We start from the raw sequence: 18,842 nt of genomic DNA on the forward strand, positions 1-18,842 counted from the left end.
CTCTTCCTCTCTGTCAAGAGGCCTCTGTGCACTCCGGCCTCTCAGGACTTGTGCGGAAAGGCCATTCTGAATCATGTCAATATTTCCCTCATAGAATCCTTGGATTCACCTCTCCTTTGCAGCCCCACATCTCTCCCGCACCTAGTCATGGCCTGCAGACCCAGTTCCTAACAGACACAGTCTTCATCTCTCCTTGCAACAGCAGGTAAATGATCCTCCTTGAGGGCAGAGGAGGGGAAGGGTAGCTGAGTGGTTAAGAGCACGGGTTTCCGAATCGGCAAGCCCTGGTTCAAGTTCCAAATCCACCACTTTCTGGCTCGGTGACCTCAGCCTCACGGTACTCACCTTCCTTGTCTGTAACACAGGATTTGTCACGGCACCCAGCCCGTAGTGTTGTTTTGATTGGATGAGGCTACCTGCACATGGGAAGCAGTCGGTGAACAAGAGTTGACCTCATTCTCACTGTGGACTTCCTCCCTACCTTGCCAGCCAGGCTGCAATGACTGCTAATTGCCTGCGACCAAGCCAGGCTTCTCATTCTGGCACCATTTGAGTGACACGGCTTGGTTCCCCATTGTTCTCTGGTCTCTTACTTTAGTTTTTAGAGGTGTTTAGTATATGTCATGTGTATGAGTGTTTTGCCTGCACATATGTATGGTCATCTGGTGCCCACAGAAGTCAGAAGAAGGCACTGGATCCCCTGGAACTGTAGTCACAGATCATTGTGAGCCATCCTGTTGGTGCTGGGAAACAAACCCAGGTCCTCTGTGAAAGCATCAGGTGCACCCCTAAGCCCTGAGCAATCTCTCCAGACCCCTCTGGTGGCCTCTTTTCTGATCCAGCTGCACTTTTGACTTTTGGGGGACAGTTGATTTTATCTGAAAATTTTACCTCACCCAGATACTTTTCAGCTCCCAGCCAAAACTCCACCTCCTCCTTGATTCCTGTCTTGACTTCCGAGACTCAAAGAGGCATTGCAGCCTGAACCACTGTGGTCCCTTGGGACCTGCTTGTGCCATTACCCTTGTGTTTTCTACCTTAATTATCAGTTCTTGGAAGGCAGGGCCATGTCCCACCGTGCTAGTCCCACTGACTGGCTTCCTTAGGAATAGGCCAGCACGATCAGTAGAGAAATAGAAACCAAATACTAGGAGACTTGCCCTGCATTTATAGGAACTGAAGGTCAAGAGATTTATCTCAAGGTTCCGAGAGACGTTGTGGTAGAAATGGAATAGCTTCAGCCTGCTTCTCTGCCACCTGGGGTCTCTTGGCCTCTTGGCCACATTCTGCCGCTCAGCAGGCGTCGGTGATGGGATCTGGGACTGGTCTGAGTGCCCTGGGTGCTGCAGAGGGTTTGCTTGGACAAGGACGACCTACTTGAGTGACTTGTACTAGCTCCCAGCTGGGACCTGGTTCACTCCTCTGTCAAAGACCTTTGGCCCAAATCTGTCGCACCTCCAGGGATGGGGGTGGGGGGTGGGGAATTGTGGGCATTTGTGAGAGACCTTGCAGCAAGTGAGACTTTGTTTCGCCCCTGGCCATCCTTCTCCCAATCCTGTACTGGCTTCTGGAACAGCCTCGATGAAACTTGTATAGCTTCTAGAGCATTCCCCATTCCCCTGGGGGGGGGGGGTCAATCCAGTTGGCTGCACTAAGCGAGGAAGGCAGGAGCATAGGTAACACCGCCAGCAGAGGGCTTCTCAACGCACTGGGTGGTTTGGAATGACAGTATACGGTATGTAGCAGGTTCTGCTCTTAATTTTCGGCTCAGGCAGAGTTCAGACAAATCTGTGTTTCTTGTGTACCTATCAGTTTGTGTGTGTGACACAAAGCAGCCCATACCAATGTGCTCCTTCTCATGCTCCATAGACATGAGCACCAACCTGCTGTGTTCCAGATGCTGCGGGCTCCACAAGGGCCGGTCCCTGCCTGGCCTACTGTAGAGGACAGTTCCCAGAGTAGGAGGACCTTAGCTTTACTAACCAGGACCAAACTGGCAGTCACAAATGGTACTGCCCATCACTCACAGCCCCTCTGTCTTCTCCTCTGGTTGTCGGGGCTGAGGTGATCCAGGTTCAAAGGCAGCTTTGCAGACTCTGCCTACTGTCGTTCATGTGGCCCCCTTAAGGACACCCAGTTGACACGTCTCCAGACTGGCCGATGCTAGTTTATCAGGGAAGCCGCCACCCACTTTCCGTTTTCATGGCAGTTCCCTTGGTCCATACTCTACAGATGGTTCCATTCCATTCTCTAGCCCAGCAGGCTTATCTGCCCTGGCTATGGGTGTGGGGCCTGGGGACATGGCAGTGGTGGTCTCAGGGTGACAGGCATGCGGTAGGCCTCTCAAGATCTTCATGTTCTCATCCCCTCCACAGATGTACATGCAGAGGGCAAGTGATGTGGGTTTGGATGCCACACCCAGTGTGCTGTGGCGAGAAGCCGGGGCTCTTTCCACTCATATCTGAGCGAGCCTAGGAGACTATAGTTCTTTAATGTAGGTGGAGGAGGGACAGTGTGCTTTCTCCTCGCCTGGGGGCACTTAGGATGGAACCCCCTAAGGGCCTAATGGTTACTCTGCTTCTGGTGGTCAACATTTCATCACCGACAAAATACCTGAGGAAAAGGTATGTTAGGAAGGGACATTACGAAAGAAAAAAACACGCAAGGAAGGAAATAGTTCCTGATTACTGGTAACTTCAGTCCTTGGTCAGCTCGCTGGCTTCTTTGCCTTTTGACCCGGGTGGCAAGCTATGCCAGAGAGGCACAGTAAAGACATGCTGGTGTCCAGGAAGGAAAAGGGAGAGAGGTGGTAGGAAGGTGCTGGGGAGAAGATACACTCTTCAAAAGCATGTCCCAGTCACCTGCCTTCTCTGACCAGGCTCCACTTCCTAAGAGCCTGTTCAGCTACCAACTCACCCATAGCTACTAACTCATCCATAGCTAATCCGTGGATGAAGTTAGTGCCATCATGATCCAATCACCTGTCAACAGCACTGCCAATCTAGTTACCAAACCTCCAACACAGGAGTTTAGGGTCCATTTCATATCTTGGACCCTAGTACCTCCCCATGGGGCATTCATGTGTCGTCTTCTTGCACACTGGGGTGTGTGCTACTTCTAGAACCTCAGTGGAGGGGAGGAGAGTGGCTGAGGTGGGTTTCCTGGGGCACAGAGCTCTCCATCAGGACACGTGAGGGTAAACCGAGGTGTAGGAGGAGACATTAGGCTAGCCCGGAAGCTGGGCAGAGACTCTTGGATGAGAGACAGCATCGTGTCGGCAAGCAGATGTGATGGCCGAAGGGTCAAGGAGCCCAGGCTCTGCTGCATGGCCAACAGAAGTCAGTGCAGGCGAATCAGGGACAGGCTTCACCCGGGAAGGGTAAAGCATCTTCATCCAGAGCATCCAGTGGCTTGCTTTGGGTTTTTGGACTGCAGATGTGAAGGAGGAAAAAGGAGACCTGGAGACTTGATGGGCGGAGGCCACATCCCACGTCTCTTCTTACAGAGTTCTTAGGGACTCTGCTGGGCCTGCCTTCTAAAGACTCACCCAGCCCTTGGCCCCGTGAGGAGCGCATGGGGCAGACACCCTTGTAGGCCTGCTGAGACCCTCGGCTACCTTGTATTTCTCTGCCCTTGGCTGTATGAAAACACTGAAGGTCTGTTAGCCTAGGAAAGAGATTTCTGAGTTGGCCCAGGCTAGCCTGTGCTTGCTCAAAGCCTCCAGAGAAGGCTGGGCCTTGGCTTTCACCTGAGGCAAAGGCTCCTAGTCCCCTACTTCCAGGTAAGGAACATGCAGCCTCTCCGCTGCTGTCCTGTCAGCCCTCGGCCAGAGCCTCCAGAGGCCACCGAACAGAAGAAAGGGGACCTTTGTCTTCACAGTGGGTAATCCCTATCTCTGGAATTCCTCACGGGCTAGCCCAGAGAGTCACCCACAAGGGGCACAGAGAGGGTGTTTATTCAAGCTCTTGCCCAGTTCTCCAAGCCCAGGAGAGAAGAACTAGGCTCTGTGCATAGTCTCTGGAGACTCAGGGTCAGAATGCAGCTTGGGTCAGGGAATACATCTGGGCATGGGTCACTTTCCTGGGACATACCCCAATGAAGTAGCCAGCTTTGAGCCTCATGCCTCAAGACAGTTGGCAAATGACTGATGGTCTTATCTCCCTGTTTCCAGGGGCCTGGCATTGTGTGTGTGTGAGTAGGGGGCTCCCAGTTTCTTGCTTTCACGCTTATCTAAGCCTGGACAGGCAATGGAAGAGTAATTGCTTCTCTGACATTTTAGATGATCGAATTATTGAGTCTGTGCAGTCCCCGAGAAGTGGATTGCATTGTCCTTGTCTTATAGGTGAGGAACTCAAGGCCAAGTTGCTCAGAACCGTCACGTGGAGTGCCGAAGCCCCGGAGCTTTGGATTCTGTCAGGCTCAGGCTGTTTGTTCCTCACACGGTGCCTTCGTCTCCTTGACATTCTGCAGAGCCCCTGCACCCTTTCCCCGGGGGCCCCATCTCCTCCCCACCTGCAGAGTTCGGCCACTGTGCCTCCTTCCTTCGTGAACTCCAGCCCCTGTCTGCTTTGTGTCTGGGCCCAGTCCCAGCTCTCATCAGGACCACTGCCCAGAAGCCTTCAGCAGCGTCTGGAGAGGCTTTCATATTTTCACACCTCAGCCCCGCTTGCTTTTCCCTGGCTTTGTGTGTTCTGAGCTGAAAGGAGGAGACAAAAAAATGGAAGACAAGGTGGGACGGGGTAGGGCCAGTGCCACCTCCGGACTCAGTTCTGGAATCCTCACTGCAGCTTGCCAGTGAGGGGCAAGGCTAAGCTACTGCCACAGTCACCCAGCTTTCAGAAGACGGGCTTCACATCTCTCGTGTGATCATCCTGGAGCGACTGGACTGGTCCAGGTTGGGAGGACTCACTCCAGCCTCCACGAGGCTGCCGTGTCACCTCGGGGGCCATTGTCCTGATCCCTCTGGTCAAAGCTGAGCCGGAGGCTCTCCGTGTTCCAGCCTAGAAGAAAATGGCCGTGGGGGTTGCTGGGCTGCCGGGTGGGGCTGGAGTGAAGGTGGAGAGAGCGAGGATGACGTAGAAGCCTCACGTGCCACTTCCATTCACACCCCTGCCTGAACACCGTCACGTGGCCACACCCAGCTGCCGGGCAGGCGAGGCAGTGTCTTCTCGCTGAGTCACGCTTGGCAAGTGTGTACTGTTTTGGAAAGAAGGGACAATAAATTTAGTTGGACAACTACCCTTCTCTGTCACAGCCTTTAAACGGTTTATTATTTTTAAACAAGAAGGCTCTCAATTATCTACCCAAAGAAGGGGCGGCGTGATTATAGTCCACGAAATAGACCTCCAGGGTTCTTGAGGATGGGCTTCTGGGGGTGGGGGGAGGGCGCATGAGGGGATGGGCAATGCACATGGGTGAATGTCAGCCACACTCTTGCCCCTGCCTGCTTTTTCCAGGTTTCCATCAAGAATGGTGGGCTTTAACAGCTCAGCCCTCTGTTCCCAGGCCAGGAGCCCGTTGGCCTCATGGGAGTTGGATTCCTCATGCCCCCAAGCAGAGGGCCAGGAGTGCTGCTGGTAGCCTGAGCACCGGGCCTGTTCACCTTCGTGCCCCCTGTTGGGAACGGCAGCTGCCAGGGACAGGGCAGAGCCTGTGGGTTTGCTTGGAGAGGCTGAATCATCATGATGAGGAGTCCCACAGGCCCAGGATGTCGGTGTCCTCGGGGAACAGCTGAGAACCATGTGCTTGCTATGTTCTTTCTGCTTTATATAAGAAGGAACCTCCTGGGACCTCAAGAGCTGAGGATCTGGCCAAGTCGGATGAGGGGATGAGGGGATGACTGATAGTCTGTAATCCAGATCCCTTCCACAAGCCTCATTCCCATATTGTCCCGTTTCCCCCGCAGGCTAGTCCAGCTGGCAAGGGTTGTGCCAGTGCCATAGTCCAGACTCCCCGTTGCCAGGGGAGCAGAGCTGTCTTCCCACTCAAGGGACACACATACAGGTCTCATGGCTCGTCTCTCTGAAAGATTTCTTCACCGGTCCTTACTGGCCCTACTACGTTCATCTGACCGACTTTTGCTTAGCTCTGACACAGATCTGGGCATTCCCACAGGTGGGATCCTGTAACCCCTCTGGCCCCCTATGTCATGATCAGGGTCAGGTAACAGTGGCTGGAGATCTGGGACTTACTTTATGGGTAAGCTGGACTATTTGAGGCTCTGAAGGGGTCCCTTAGCCTTCAATTTCTTTTTCCCTGATTTGCTTAGCAGATAACTGTTCACTGCTATGTGTTTGCCTCTGTTCTGAATGATGGGGACATGATAGGTTAGCACAAGAAGCTAAGCCAGCCCTTGTGGAATCATCATCCGGTTCCCATTGGGTCAGTCACTAGTAGCATTAGCATGGCTAGCCGCAACCTATGCTCCTTTGTACCCGTGACATCTTTTGTACCCGTGACATCCTTGCAACACTGTCTTGTTATCAGGTATCATTAGCACTATCATAGAGATGAAAGCATTGGGATTCCCAGTAGACCGCTGGACTTTGGGGTGCCCTGGCTCTCAGCGTAGCATTCCCTCCACTGTGTCTCTTGCCTTTCTCAGGCACTCCCTGACCCCCTAATTCCCTGCTGAAGTCCCTGACAGAGCTGGCAAGACAGACTTGTATGAGAAACCTCGTGCGCCCCTATGTCCTGGGCCATAAGGCAATGGGCTGTATACAGGGCAGTCCTCACTGCTGGCTGCCACACACAGAGACTGTCCACAATTTCTCCTCAGTTTGAGGTCGGGAGGGGTGATTGGCTGGCTGGAAGTTTCACTTTCTCTTTAGTGATTTTTTTTTTTATTAAGCCTTCCCAAATTTCACTGGCCTTGGCTGGGCATGTAGTTCAGTTGGTGGACTCCTTATCTAGAATTCAGGAGGCCCTGGGTTGGATCTCCAGTACCCACATACACCGTCCCGTCCCCCTTGGAGGTGGAGGCAGGGGGATCAGGAATTCAGAGTCATTCTTGGCTACATAATATATTTGTTGGAGCCAGCTTGAGCTGTGTGAGAAAACCAATTTTTCCGTCTCAAATGGAGCCTGGAGACGAGGACTATGGGAAGGAGGTGAAGGTGGCTGGGGGTGGGTGACAAGTTAGGGTTGGATGAGAAAGCTTGGAAAGGCTGCCCTTCACCTGTGGGGTAGAGGCAGGAACTAGGTGTTTAGGTGGGGCTCCATTCCCCTCCCCTGAACCCTTTCCCTCCACCCACACCACCCCCCATCACCATCAGCTGTCACCCCTGCTCACAGAGAACAATGAGGGCTTGTCTGACTCCTTGGAATCAGGAGGAGGAAGCCGAGGCTGGGAGAGGATAATTGTTCTCCAAGTTGAGATTTTTGGAAGAGAGAAACTTTATTGCACTTGGATTATAAATAAACTTCTAGCCCACAAACCTTCTTGCCAGGCCACAGAGCAAACTCTTCCTTGTGCCAGAGCTCAGGGGAGCTGCAGAAGTCATTTGTGGGTGGGCGAGGCCACTGGGCAGCCTGTCCAACACCCAGTGAGTCTCTTATTCACACCCCCGCTCCAACGCCTGTCTTTAATGTGGGAATGTATTTGCTTTTCTACACTGCCCCATACTCGTGATTCCCACAACTCAGGGGTGGCGAGGTGGAGTCTTGGCTTGGCATCGATTCTGAGGGACTCTGGTTTCCTCTGGGATTCCCCCACACAGCCAGGATGGGCCAGGTGGGTGTGGGCTGTAGCAGTGTGCTGCGATTCAGTGGTACACTGGCGAACCTTCAGGGGATAGAGCACAGACAGCTTGAAACTAGGAGTTTCAGAGGATCCTGTAAGTAGCAACCGTGTTAATAGACCGCAAATTGCCCTTCCTGGGTGGTCAGAGGCCCAGGTGAACTTTCCCAGAGACCTTGGCTGTCCCCCCCCCCCCCCCTGCTTCTTTTCCCTTCTGTATGCACAGGAGAAAAGGGACTTGCCCAGAGCCACAGTGTTCATTGTTTTCAGACCTAAGTTCTCCAAGACATTGCAGCCTCCAGAAGCCTTCACTTCAGTTCAGACATGTCCCGAAGCTCTCCCGTTTTTGCAGCATGCTAGAGAAGTTGGTTTCTAGCTTGGTAACTCATCTAGATAACCCTGGAGGCTTCTGCCATCACACCCATGCTGCCGCCTGACACCTAGGGTCTACCCTCAATCTTCAGGCCGCCCCTTCCCCTTTCTAAAGCTACCTCGGTGCTCTGACAGCTGCAAAGGGATGCTGCTGTTAACACTGCCCTCTGACGACGGCTCAGGACTAGACAGGTGAATCTGGGCCTTCGGGAAATGATCCCCAAGGATGGAGGGAGGCAGGTCTCTCTGGATCCTGACAGTGGGCCACCAGTTGCTGACTGGGGTGCTGATCTGCCAGTCAGTTTATGTTCTGCCCCCCCCCGCCCCCCGGCAACCTGGCTTTCTCTGTATTCAGTAACAATACTGTCCAACAAGAGCATAAGGAGAACCACATGCACAGTGGCAGCTCTCCCATCCGCTGAAGAAGTAAAAATGCAACCAAGGAAATACCCAGAGGTACAAATAATTTTAGGTGCTCCTGGCTCCACGTGGCTAGTGGCTACTGTGGTGGGCATCGTGGCCCCATGGGGGTCTGTCTCACTGTCCACTTTACCCTCCTTCCCTCTCTCCACCCCAGCCCCCATGCTGTTTCCCTTCAGCTATCCATTCTCAGTCCCTAGGCGCCAAGCACCTCGTACCCTCTGCCAAGTCCCTGGTAGGCTGCCCTCTCTTGTACCTGATCTCTCTGTGAGGTCAACTGTGGGCACAGAGGTCACCGTCTTCCACAGCACCTGATTCTGGCTCCCCTCCCTCCGTTGAATTTCTTCTGTTGACTTCTATGACGCCTGACCTTTTTTCCCCCCCTCCCTTTAAGGTTTATTTACTTTTATTTCATGTGTATGGGTGTGTTTTGCATGCTCTGAGGCTCTGCCCTGGAGTCCCGTCCTTCAGCGCTCCTCCGTGAAGCCTTCCTCGTGGCTTCTGCTCAGCAGGGACTCTCTGACTGGTCTGTTTATCCGCTTGTGGTCTGCCTGGCTTTGTGAGCATCTAAGTTCTCATCTCATCTCGGCCCCTGGAAGAGATGTTTGCTCAGCCTGCCTCGTTCATCCTAAAGAGCAAGAACTCTCCCCCTACTTCCCGTGTATATATCATAGTCTCCTTAACGAACAACACGTTAAAGGGGTGTGCCACCACTGCCATTTTTCACTTGGAAGAGCTTATCGCCCCTGTTGCTGATACTCTGTTAAACCCTAAACTCTTTCTGGTGGATCTGTAAAACGCTTCGCATATTAGGCTATTGCCTCCCTCGGTTCGCCCGACCCATGACTGAAGGCCTGGGGATTTAGCTTGCTGGTGGACACTGAAGAGCGGAAAGCCGTTGACACAAAGTCCTCTCCGCCACTCGCGTGCCAGTAACTTACCAGCTTTGGGGTCCTGCAGGGTGGGGGCTGGGTGGCTGGGGGACTCTGCTCAGTGTTCATCTCAGGGAACCTGATCAATATTGGATGAGTTGATTACAAGGCTGTTCTGCTCATATACGTGCGGTTATATGGGAGCCACCATTTTTTTTATGAGATTCATACACAAAGCCTGTGGTGTTCCCAGGAATAATTTACTAGAGATAAAAACAAAAACTGGACAGCCGTGTAGGGCACAGAATAAATGGTCCTGCTTGTTATCACTATTTGCTTTACAAATTTGAGGGACAGAAAACCATAGTGAGATAAGGCATCTTTCTCACTAATGTGACTGTCGTAAAAAACAAAACACCTAATGACCAAACAATGAACAAGGGCTGGGGAAACTGGTGAGAAGAATGAGTGGAGCGCGTACATTGCAGGTGGGAAATGCAAAATGAGGCAGCTGGGTCCTGAAAACGGTTAAGTGCCATTACCATACAACTTAAGTGTGTATTCAAGAGAACTGAGAACATACCTCCACGCAAGGACTTGCGTATGTTGGCCATTTCAGTATTGTTCATCACATCAAGAGTGGTTGCCGCCCACACGTCCCTAACTGATGGTAGACGATGACGTGTAGTCAATCCATGCGTCTGTGGCTTAGCCATCCTAAGAAGCAAAGTACTGATACTTGTTACGACACAAGGTGAGTCTTGAAAATACCATGCTAAGTGAGATTCGTCGGGTGTGGAGGCCACCTAGCTCGTCTGATTCTGTGGATTTGAAGAGGCCATAATAGGCCAGCTGGAAGAGACAGGCAGATGAGGTGCTGGCAGGAGCTGCGAGTGGGTATGGGAAATAGTATTCTAATGGGTGCAGGGTTTCAAGGGGGAAGGTTGCAGATGTTCTGTGAATACACTGACGTCCTGAATTGTCCTCTTTGAGGACTCAATGGTAACTGGATTCTGTCTCCACAACACTGATAACTAAGAGCCGCTCAGGTAGAGTGAGGCTTGGCCTCGTTAGGTAGAGATGGCTATTCTCATTCACAGCAGCAAGTGCCCTGGAGAGTGAAGTGGTAACAGGGCCCCCAAGGATGCTCATCCAATCTGGCAGTGGCTGGGAGTAGGCCCTACCTAATCAGTAGTTCTTTATGTGACCAGGGTCTGTGAAGAAGGCCTGGGGCACCCACGGCAGGGTGAAGGAAAGTTGAGTGTTCTTTATTAAATAGAATAAAACAAAACTGGCCCTAAATTAAATTGGGATAAATAGAGGCTTAGTGTAAGTGGCGTGGGACTAGCTCTGAGCTTGGAATGATGAATTGTGAGCTTGGCTCTGCCACAGCCTCGGTCTGTAACCTCAGGCAGAGCCTCTGTCTTCCATATTGGCAGGTGGAGGTGATGGCACGTGGCTTGTTTGTCTTACACGATTCGAGGGGGTGTGTTTATGTGAAAGTGTCTCACATTTATGTGAAAGTGTTTCTAAGCCTGGAAATTGTTGTCCACCGTCATTCCATGAGCCCTGTCTGTCTTCCCCTTCTGATTTATCTTGTTTTTCCTAACAGTTAACAATTACTTTAGATTTTTATGTGTGTCTGAGTGTATGTCTGTCTGTCTGTATACCACATATGTGCCTGGTGTCGGGGAAGATCAGAAGAGCACTGGAGCCCTTAGGAATGGGGTTAGTGAGTGATTGTGAGCCATTATGTGGGTTCTGGGAACCAAACCAGGGTCCTCTAGAAGAGCAGCAAGTGCTCTTAACCACTGGGCCATTTTCCCCCTAACATTTTTACAAGATACCGGATGGACCCTGCCCATGCTTGTGAGCTGTGCTTCCGGGCTTCCTGAAATGGATTAAGCAGATGTTAATGACTAACCTGTCAGTAATTCATGCTTTGCTTTTAGTCACATTACAGTTACATCAACACATACTGTACTTTGAGAATCATGTTATGGACGGCATTTCCCAGAGACAGTGAGTTAAGTGATGTGGCTGGTGATGAGACAGGAACTTGGTCCACGATGAGGCATGCTGGGTGTTAATGGCAGTGCAGGAGCCGGGGTTCCAGCTGATAGTTTGTGGGGAGTCCTGAGTGTCCTTCAAGGGTCTTTGCACAGAGAGGCTGGAAGCCCCTCAGGAGATATGTCGGTTTGGGGAGGGGGGATTGTTGAGCTAACACATTAGAGTGGCAATCCCAGAGTAGCAGGATGCTAGCATGCTGGCTGGGGTGGAGAGGGAAAGCGGCTGGCAGAGGTCGGCTTGCTCCTCGGTCCAGAGCCCTAGGACACAGCTAGCCACTTTGTGTGCCTGCACATTAGAAGAGCTCACTACAAAAGCCCCCAGGCACAGGTGATTCGGCTTTGGCAGGGAGTGGTGGCATGTGACTTTAATCCTAGTACTTAGGGGGCAGAGGCAAGTGGACCTTTCTGAGTTCAAGGCCAGCCAACGATTCATAGTAAGACCCTGCCTCAAAAACAAACACAACCGCCATCATCAACAACAAAATCTTTATTCTTTGCAAGGGGAAGATTTTAGAGGTGTATTTTAAAAATTCTAAAAATACCTTAATATTCTTAAAAGGCATTGAGGACCTGACTGAACATGGTACAGTGTACAAGGAACCTTGCTGACAGATTTTCTAAGAGTCTATCATTTAAGATGATCTTTCCGTCTTTTATTTGATTTTAAATCTTAATGGGATTCTGCCGCAGTCCCCTGAGCTTCCCACTACCACTGTGTGGGACAAAGGATTGCCAGTGTGGGAGGAAGGCGCTTTGGCAGGCTCGTCAGTTCCTTTTATTTGGAACTCGTGTGGTGGTTAGCTTCGTGTGTTTGTAAACTGGGAACGGCTGGTGACAGGAAGGAGTGGTAACTCTGGAGGAAGAGGGGGGAGGACACACACCTCTGGGAGGGGGCCCTCTCCCTCCCAGTAACAGGAGCCCTGTCCTTCAGTTCCAGGGTCTTGAGGTCACCTCATTTCTGGAGGCCTGGGCTGGGCACAGCAAAGGGCATCTTTGCTCTCTGGCTTGTGCTCTGTGTGTGTGACACACACACACACACACACACACACACACACACACACACACACACATACACTCTTCAGGCCGCAGATGGCACTGTCTGAGGCTGGCTGCTGGGGCTTCTTTCAGTCTCCTGCCAAACTGACACCGCACAAAGCCAGTCATGGAATCCACAGCGTGGCCTAAATCGAACTCCAGCCTATGGGCAGCCAGCTATGGGGTTTCAGAAATTGTGGATGTTTGGGAACTAATACACATTCCTAGGCCTCTCCCCACAGAACAGAATTCCAAGTGGTCTCCCGCCCTGGTGAAGATCTTGCTGGTGTGGTCCTAGGTAGGTCCTAGGCCCCCTGAGCCATGTCCACCCACACCAGCTGTAAAGCTAGTGTGGAAAGCAGCTGCCAGGCTGAGATTTTACTACTCTGTTAGGCCCCCCTAACTCCATGTGGTATAATGCATGTGAGGGTCTTGTGTGCACACACATACACATGTCTACAGGCATATACATGCTTCCCCTGTAGTTGAAATATGTCCCTTGAAGTCAGCATGGGGACAACTCACAGCCCTGTCATTTCAAAGTCTCAGCAGTCTTTATGCCACGGTACACTTGAGATCATTTACTAATTAAGCCTTTTATAGAAGACAGACCCTGACCTTGCGTTTAGTTTGTTTGCCTCCATGGCGACGCCACAAGAGGCTCCTCAACAGACGTGACCACTCTGTCAGTGGATCGGAGCCAGGCGGCATTTGCATGAACCGGCCTTGTGTCCAAAGTATCATGTGTGTACAGTAGGTTTCCCAGGTGTCTGTGAGCAGAATTCCAGGAGGTCTGACTGGTGCCTCCCCTCTGGTCGGAACCCAAGCAGAACACCCACAGAGAGGGTTCAGCACCGGAGAAGACCCTGGTGTACACAGATGCCTGCTTTGCAGTGGATAGTGAGAGTGGGGAGTGAGGCAAGCTTACACTCTGTCCCTCTTAGTTCCGTGTGCTGGTCCCCCTGGATCTGACCCCTGACTCTGAAACCCCAGCACCCCAGCACCATCTTGGTCCTGGCTAGTGTGTGTTTCATGAACGAGAGATGAACAGTGAGGCGCAGCGCTTAGCAAAGCCATTTGGGACCCTATTGGGTTACTGCTGCTGCTTTACGTGGATTTGCACTGACGGCTGCTATTGGCCTCTGGACCGCAGGGAAGGCTAGAATACAGCGGTAGAGACTTGAGGATTGAGACCCGGGGATTAGGACCCACGGGCTAGAGCTGCACCCTGCTGATAATTACCTTGGAGTCATGTCTCAAACCCACTTTGACCTCTCTTTCTGGCCCTAGAAAGAGAAAAACCTACTCTTTCTCTGGCCGCCCAGCTCTTCATACTCTCTTCCCCAGAACACTGACTCAGTGCTCTTTATTTTTTTTTTATTTTTTTTTAACCAAGGTAACTTATATTTAGTAAAACCATCCATTTTAGTGTTGTGGGTTCAACAGATATGTATAGAAAATGTGCGGCGACACAGCCAAGCTATGGAACGGTTCCATCACCCCAAATGTTTTCCCCCTGCTGCCCCATGGTATTCAACCCCGCTCCTGCCCCATGTAAACATTCAGCCCTGCCCCTGCCCCTACCCCATGTAAACATTCAGCCCTGCCCCTGCCCCATGTAAACATGCACCTGTTTATAGTTGCTGTGGCTATGTTTTTCCCAGAATGCCATGTCTATGGAATCGGGCTGCCCACATCCTTGGGCATCTGCCTCTTTCATTTCAACATAGCGTATTTGGGTTGATCCATATTGGGCACAGCAATGGTTTGTTCCTCTCTCCAGCTGAGTTGGTGTCCGTGAACAGTCCAGGGCAGATTCTTTGTGTCATGGGACTTCTCTCATTTGAATGAACACCTAGGAGTGGGGTTTCTGGGTCACATGGCGAGTGTCCATTTAACCTCACCCAACGTTGCAGGACTGTTTGCGGAATGGCCAGATGCTTCCCAACATCAAGATGTAAGACTTCCAACACAGGCATCTTTGTCTTTGGTGTGACATTGCATTCTTTTCTTCCCATTTTAAACTTACCGCACCTTTACCCATCCTGATCGTGCATGGCAGTAGCTCGGTGCTTTTAAGTTGGCATTTCCCTGATGGCCACTAACGTGTGTAGCGGACCTTTGCAGGTCCCCACTTCTGTCCCCTTGGACAAACCATCTGGTCTCTTTTAAAGAGTAAGCTATTTGTTTTGTGAGTTCTCTATAGATTTTGAGTTTAATCAAATCTATCATTTGCAAATATTTTTTTCCCATTCAGTGGCTTCTTTCATTTGCATAACCTTTTGGAGAGAAGATGTTCTTAATTTAATTTTAATAAAATCCATTTTTGTCTTTGTCTTTGGTCTTTTGCATTTTCGATGCAACATCTAAGGAATTGTTGCCAAATACAAGGCCATGAATATATATATTTTTTGATTTTTAAAAATAATTTTATGTTGTTGTGCATGCCTTTAATCTCAGCACTTGGGAGGCAGAGGCAGGCAGATGTCTATGCTTTTGAGTCCAGCTGGTCTACAGAGTGAGTGCCAAGTCAGCCAGGGTTACATAGAGAGATCATGACCAGTAGCAACTTACAGGAGAGTTTATTTTAGCTTATGGTTCCAAAGCGACAGGTCCATTGTGGCAGAGTCAAGGCAAGGGGAGGCATGGAAACAAGTGACAGGCATGACGGCAGGAACAGGAATTTGGATATCACATCTTCACCCAAAGACATGAAGCAGAAAGCAAGCTAAAGTAGGCCATGACTGTTCTCAGCTCTCAGCGCCTGCCCTAGTAATGTCCTTCCTTCAGCAAGGCTGTGCCACTGCCCCAAACAGTGCCACCAGTTGGATACCAAAGTTTAAATCCCTGAGCCTATGAAAGACATCTCTCATCCAAACTACTTCAGCTGGGCAGTGGTCGCGCACACCTTTAATCCCAGCACTCAGGAGGCAGAGGCAGGCAGATCTCTGTGAGTTCAAGACCAGCCTGGGTTACAGAGTGAGATCTAGGAAAGGCACAAAGCTACACAGAGAAACTCTGTCTTGAAAAAACAAACAAAAAACCAAACTACTTCATATCGTCTCAAAAATGCGTATTATTTAGTCTTTGACAGTCCTGTGTTTGTGCACATGTGTGCATGCTTCTCAGCATCCATGCTGTAATTACTGTCTGGCATGAGCTGGTGCAGGTAACAGTAGCTGCTAACAATGGCCGTGTCGTGTCCAGAAGACAGATGTCACAGCAGCCCTCCCCATCTTCTGGGTCTTACATTCTTTCCACCCCTTCTTCCGTGATGTTCCCTGAACCTTGGCTGGGGATGGGGGTGATACTGACCCACTTAGGACCCTGAACCTTGGATGGGAGCAGTGTCCTGCTCAAGGTCTTGGCTCATGGTCACTGTGCTGATTATACCGAAGGCCACAGTCTGTTTCTTCCTGAACTTACTCCTTTCCTGTCATAGGGTTCTTCTGTATCAGCTCTGCCTTGCCTGGCCCCAGCCTCAGCCAGGTCTTTGTTCTCTCGTATTCTGGCTTGTGTGGCAGTGTCTTGTCTTCTGTTCCCTGTGTGTTTGCCCTTCTGAGTCTTGGAAGCCATGTGCTTGCTCATCCTGCATTTTTGACTCAACAATCTTTAATGGTTCCCACTGTATAAAGATGATGTCTGGCTTGCTCAGCCTAAGCTCCATATTTCCTTTCTGGATTTCTGGAGACTCTGAGTTATTTATTCAAGGCCCATGCACTTGTCATGGTCTCGCTACCTGTCTCTCAATGCCCAGCACACCCTGACCTGCCCAGAGGCCTCCCCATCACGCCTCCACTGAAGCGCTCGCCTCTACTTTTTTGCTTGATGTGCATTCGTTTCTGCTTTATATTGCTGGCTCTCCTTCAGGTTCTATCCCCTATCTACTTACCTGTCTTAGATGGTCTGAGTTGCTAAGAATACCATAGGCTGGGTAGTTTGTCAACATAAGAAATTTGTTTCTCGAATTCTGGAGACTCAAAGTCTTGAGATTAAAGTGCTGGCATGGCTGGGTTCTGGTGAGCATCCTCTTTGGGGTTCTGGTGAGCATCCTCTTTGGGGTTCTGGTGAGCATCCTCTTTGGGGTTCTGGTGAGCTCCTCTTTGGGGTTCCGATGAGCATCCTCTTTGGGGTTCCGATGAGCATCCTCTCTGGGGTTCCGGTGAGCATCCTCTCTGGGGTTCCGGTGAGCATCCTCTTTGGGGTTCCGGTGAGCATCCTCTTTGGGGTTCTGGTGAGCGCTTCTTTGGAGTTCTTGTATCTTCACATGGTGGGGAGCAGAGATGAGGGAGCAAGCAAAGATCTCTTCCCCTCAAGGCGTTAAGTCTGTTCATGAAGAATCTACCCTGATGATCCAGTCACCTCCCCACACCACCGCAGTAGGCGTTTTAAGGGAAATTGATCATCCCATATGTGACATTCTTTAGGTGGCTTGTTGGTTGCCATGGAGCAGGGTTTTCTTCCCTTGTCATAAATAGATTTTTGATATCAGGTCTTTACATAAAATTTCAGAATTCAGGGGTTGGTAGAATTTGGATAGGAGTTGGTAACAGTAACATTGGCCAATGAAGTTGGGATCACTGGTCACCTGAGCCTGCTCCTGCCATGGAGTTCACAGCCATCTTTGGCTAGGGGGAAGCCAGATTGTGGAAAATGAGACAGATAAATTCTCTTTGTGGAGCAGGGCAGAGACTCTCGAGGACATCTCTAGAGACAGGTGGCACTATCACCAGCATGAGTTCATCTGGCTCCTGGACCTTCACTTGGCTGGGGAGGATGTGGGGCTCAACACAACCTCAGAGTATGGCAGGGGAAACCTTCGTGTAGGGCTTAGATCTGAGTCAAGAACAGATACAGTGGAAGCCCCAGAGGACTGTGGGAATCATGTGTCACACCCATTAATCATGTGTTACACCCCTTCTCGGTGGGGGAGATCCCCAAGAAAGGCTCTTTGAGATTTATATGGACAAACACCTTCCTTACTCTGAATTGGTGACCAGTGCAGGTTCCTCAGAGGCCAGAAGGCCACAGTGCAAGATGCAGGGCTGAGGTTAGTGCTCTGACGTTGAGATTGACAAGCTAAGGGGCGGGACTAGAGTGGGGCTCAAAGCCCCCACAGCCTACAGGCCTAAGATCTCTCCTGGCTTTTTAAATCTCAGGAGGACCAGGTCCAGCATGTTTATATCCACAGAGCTTTGCTTGCCAAGGTCCATTCTGAAGAACCTCAGCTCGTGGGGCTCATTAGGTGACATCCCCTTGCCTTTGAGGGGTCTGTTATGTCATTTTGTTTTACCTTAGCCTTTCAGTAAGTCAGGGCCTCTTTGGGAAGGGACCTCTTTGTGCCATACTAACTCTCACACATTTAGAAATTAAGTCCCCCCACCTTTTGGGATCCTTCCTGGTGGTACCTCTCGGCTCTAAGTCAGTAGTTCTTTTTATTTGGGGTATCTCTGGTATATTTGGTCTGATTATGCAGGGACTCTGTGTTCTTAGGTTCTGTGCCTCTATCACAGGTCAGCCAAGCTTAGGCCTTTAGGGACATTAGAAAATCTAAATGATTAAGTTTGACTTCTTCTAGTCAGGTGTTTACCTACATTGGCATTTGTTTGTTATTAGCTTGGTGTGAATTTGCTAAGATTTGGACTGGGGACTCTGTACTTCGGGGTCTGGAGGACTAGGGTCAGGCGGGGCTCCCGTGTCCATGCCCGCTATGTTCTTGAGGACCTTGTGCTTCTCTTCTCCTCTGCAGCTTGTCTCCAATGTCCTCATCTTCTCCTGCACCAACATTGTGGGGGTCTGCACTCACTACCCAGCTGAGGTCTCCCAGAGACAGGCCTTCCAGGAGACCCGGGAGTGTATCCAGGCTCGGCTCCACTCACAGCGGGAGAACCAGCAACAGGTGAGTGAGACACAGCCAGGAGGCCTGGATGCCAGCCAAGGCCTGCTGCAGAGGAGCAGCTGGCTAGTTCACTGCCTGTTCCCCAAGGCTTATGCTCCTCACTCTGCCCAGCCCCTCCTCCTGGCCATATTTCCCTCAAGGAGCCCAACTTTATTGCTCCATAGGATCCTCTTGGCCTTTCCTGTCCCTTGCCTGTGGTCTCCTCATGTGGCCCTGTGGTCAAGCAGCCAAAGGTCTCCTCTCTCCTGGGCCCCCATGAGTTGAAGAAGTGAGAGCAGTCAGTATTTCCAGCCTGGGCAGAGGCATTTACCCAAGGGAAGGAGGAGGAGAAGCCTCTCGGGTACCCCGACCCAGCTCTTCTCTGTCCAGTTCTGGGTGTGGATGCTTCAGAGAAGGAAGATCATCCTGGCTCTCCCCAGACTGTCCCTGACCAGAGG

The 18,842-nt window shown here is 51.0% G+C and overlaps 1 protein-coding gene across 1 annotated transcript in view; it reads left to right on the forward strand.

The window, feature by feature from the left end:
- Adcy5 (adenylate cyclase 5) overlaps positions 1 to 18,842 on the forward strand; it is a 145,753-nt gene that overhangs the window by 70,888 nt on the left and 56,023 nt on the right. The window contains exon 2 of the mRNA XM_052740435.1: positions 18,256 to 18,405. Within this exon, the coding sequence (XP_052596395.1) occupies positions 18,256 to 18,405 (150 nt within the window). The remainder of the gene's footprint in view (positions 1 to 18,255; positions 18,406 to 18,842) is intronic.

The sequence above is a fragment of the Peromyscus californicus genome, unplaced genomic scaffold, assembly GCF_007827085.1.
Source record: "Peromyscus californicus insignis strain IS unplaced genomic scaffold, ASM782708v3 Scaffold_16__1_contigs__length_79575227, whole genome shotgun sequence".
NCBI classification, from domain to species: Eukaryota; Metazoa; Chordata; class Mammalia; order Rodentia; family Cricetidae; genus Peromyscus; species Peromyscus californicus.